The following is a 2,500-nucleotide window of genomic DNA, read 5'->3' as shown; positions in this document are numbered from 1 at the left end:
CTCCGGCACTCTACCCTCTCTCCAGCAAACATTAAATAACCTCACCAGCCAGTCCCCCATCACTGTACCTCCTTTTTTTAGACATTGTGCATGGCATCCATCCAGACCAGGTGCCTTACCTGCTTTCATCATCTTGACAACTGCCTTCACTTCATCCTTCCTTATTTCACCTCCATTTTCCTCACTCATCACGGTCATTTTCTTAGGATTTCCCACTGCAGCTATCTTTCCCTCCCTATCCTCCTTCACATTTAGCAACTCCCTAAAATATTCTGCCCATCTTCCCCTTACTGCCTTCTCTTCCATTATCATCTCTCCATCTGCACCTTTTACCTTTTCTTCTCTACTTGATTCGCCTCCTCTTCCTCTCCTAATTTCTTTCCAAAACATCTTTTTATTACTTTCAAAAGTTTCTGTCATACTCTTACCCCATTTCACATCTGCTCTCCTCTTTGCTCTCTCTCTCTCTCTCTCTCTCTATATATATATATATATATATATATATATATATATATGTGTGTGTGTGTGTGTGTGTGTGTGTGTGTGTGTGTGTGTGTGTGTGTGTGTGTGTGTGTGTGTGTGTGTGTGTGTGTGTGTGTGTGTGTGTACATACTATATATATAAATATATATATATATGTATATATACGTATGTATATATGTATACATATTTATATATATATACATATACATATATATGTATTTCTAAACAGAAATGTAGTAGCACATTTGTAAATGACACACAGGAACCCACAGGAGGAAAATAGTCGAATCAGCATTAATTGAGGAATGCCCTAATATTAATATTTCTAAAGGGCAGTGGACACCTGACATAATTTCACGCGCGGCAGTTAACAAGCTGGTACGGACCTTACAACCCCCCCTCTCCCCACCCCCTCCTTCCTCCGCCACCCCAGTTTGCCCCGCGCCTGAGTGAGGTCATCTGTCCACATCTCTTCTTCTCTGTACCTTATAAGTCCCCTTTGTACTCTACAGTTGATAGCCGAAATATAGGATTCTTCTTTATTCGAAGTTTATTTTCTCCGACTGTGGGTTCCTGTGTGTCATATGTATGTATATATATACGTATATACACACACATATATATATGTATATATATATATATATATACGTATATATACGTATATATACACATATACATATGTATATATATTATATATATATATATACATATATATATATATATATATATATATTTGTATATATATATATATATATAAACACGCGCGCGAGCGTGTATGTTTCTGTACACTATTGCATTTAATCTAATCATAATGTGCAGAAAAAGAGATATGATTGTAGTGTTCTGTGTTCTTGCGCGCGCTTGTGTGTGTATAGTATATGTGTTTGTGTGCGTGCTCGCGAAAGTGTCTTTCCTTACCTTTGAAGCAGCTGTTGTCGTTGGCAATCACTGGGTAGCTAGCCTGGCATTCACAGCGCTTTGTCTCGTTGTTGCAGACTGTATGCGTCGATTGGGAGCACTTGAAAACGCAATCGTCACCCCACCTGAGCACCTGACGCAATTCGGAGGCCCGTGGGAGGGGAGGAGGGGACGGGGGGAACGCCAGGGTGGACTTATTGAGACCAGAAGGGACTGAAACGGAGGATAAGACCCGGGGGAATGGGTCTGGGGGGTTGGGTTGGGTGAAGTTGGAGGTTGTTTTAGGAGGTAATTTCTGGATGACTGGATTTGGGTGCATTGGGGAAAGGAGCAAAGATGTTGCTTTCGGGGAGAAGAGGGAGGGGGTTCCCTTCATGTCTAGTTGAGGGATGAGTGCTTCATCCTTAGGGTCTTGGGTGTGGTCATGTGATGTGTGTCTTGTGATGGTGTGCGTCTGTGATGTATGCGTGACATGGCGTGACAAGAGATGTTTGATGTGAGGGGGCATCGCCTGTGGGTGAGGGCCTTGTTCACGTGTCAGCAATGTGACACGGGGAGAGTTTCGTGCGAGCGTGTCATATGGAGTTTGTTTACGCTGTCTTTGAGGGGGTAAGGGTGGTGGTGGTGGTGGTGGTGGTGGTGGTGGTGGTGGTGGTGGTGGTGGTGGTGGTGGTGGTGGTGGTGGTGGTGGTGGTGGTGGTGGTGGTGGTGGAGGAGGAGGTGGGTGTGGGAGGTGTGATGCTGGGGGATGTGGTGAAAGTGGTGATGGTGGCGATGCCGCGTGTGGAACGAGAATCAGTGATGGAGATGGTGGTGATGACGGTGGTGGTGGTGGTAGTGAGTGAAATGGGGTTAGTGGTGTTGGTGAAGAAGAAGGTGGTCTGATGAATGCTGGTGTTTGAGACAGAGTTGATGTTTGTGGTGGAGATTGTGAATTTGATCTTTGGTCGTGTGTTAATAATGGTGATGAGGATAGTGATAATGATGATGATGATGATGATGATGATGATGATGATGATGATGATGATGATGATGATGATGATGATGATGATGATGATGATGATGATGATGATGATGATGATGATGATGATGATGGAGA

The 2,500-nt window shown here is 43.7% G+C and overlaps 1 protein-coding gene across 11 annotated transcripts in view; it reads right to left on the bottom strand.

Moving 5' to 3' along the window:
* Nucleotides 1-2,500, bottom strand: part of LOC143037433 (uncharacterized) — a 297,418-nt gene that overhangs the window by 195,235 nt on the left and 99,683 nt on the right. For all 11 annotated transcript variants that reach the window (XR_012967464.1, XM_076205641.1, XM_076205642.1 and 8 more), the window contains exon 2: nucleotides 1,402-2,500. This exon is cut by the window's right edge and continues 995 nt beyond it. Coding sequence is in view for 10 of the 11 variants with exons in the window: in XM_076205641.1 (XP_076061756.1) it covers nucleotides 1,402-2,500 (1,099 nt within the window). In the remaining variant the exon portion in view is untranslated. The remainder of the gene's footprint in view (nucleotides 1-1,401) is intronic.

This window comes from Oratosquilla oratoria, chromosome 22 (assembly GCF_046742065.1).
Source record: "Oratosquilla oratoria isolate Oo_2021 chromosome 22, ASM4674206v1, whole genome shotgun sequence".
NCBI classification, from domain to species: Eukaryota; Metazoa; Arthropoda; class Malacostraca; order Stomatopoda; family Squillidae; genus Oratosquilla; species Oratosquilla oratoria.
This window is presented reverse-complemented; position numbering and strand designations above follow the sequence as displayed.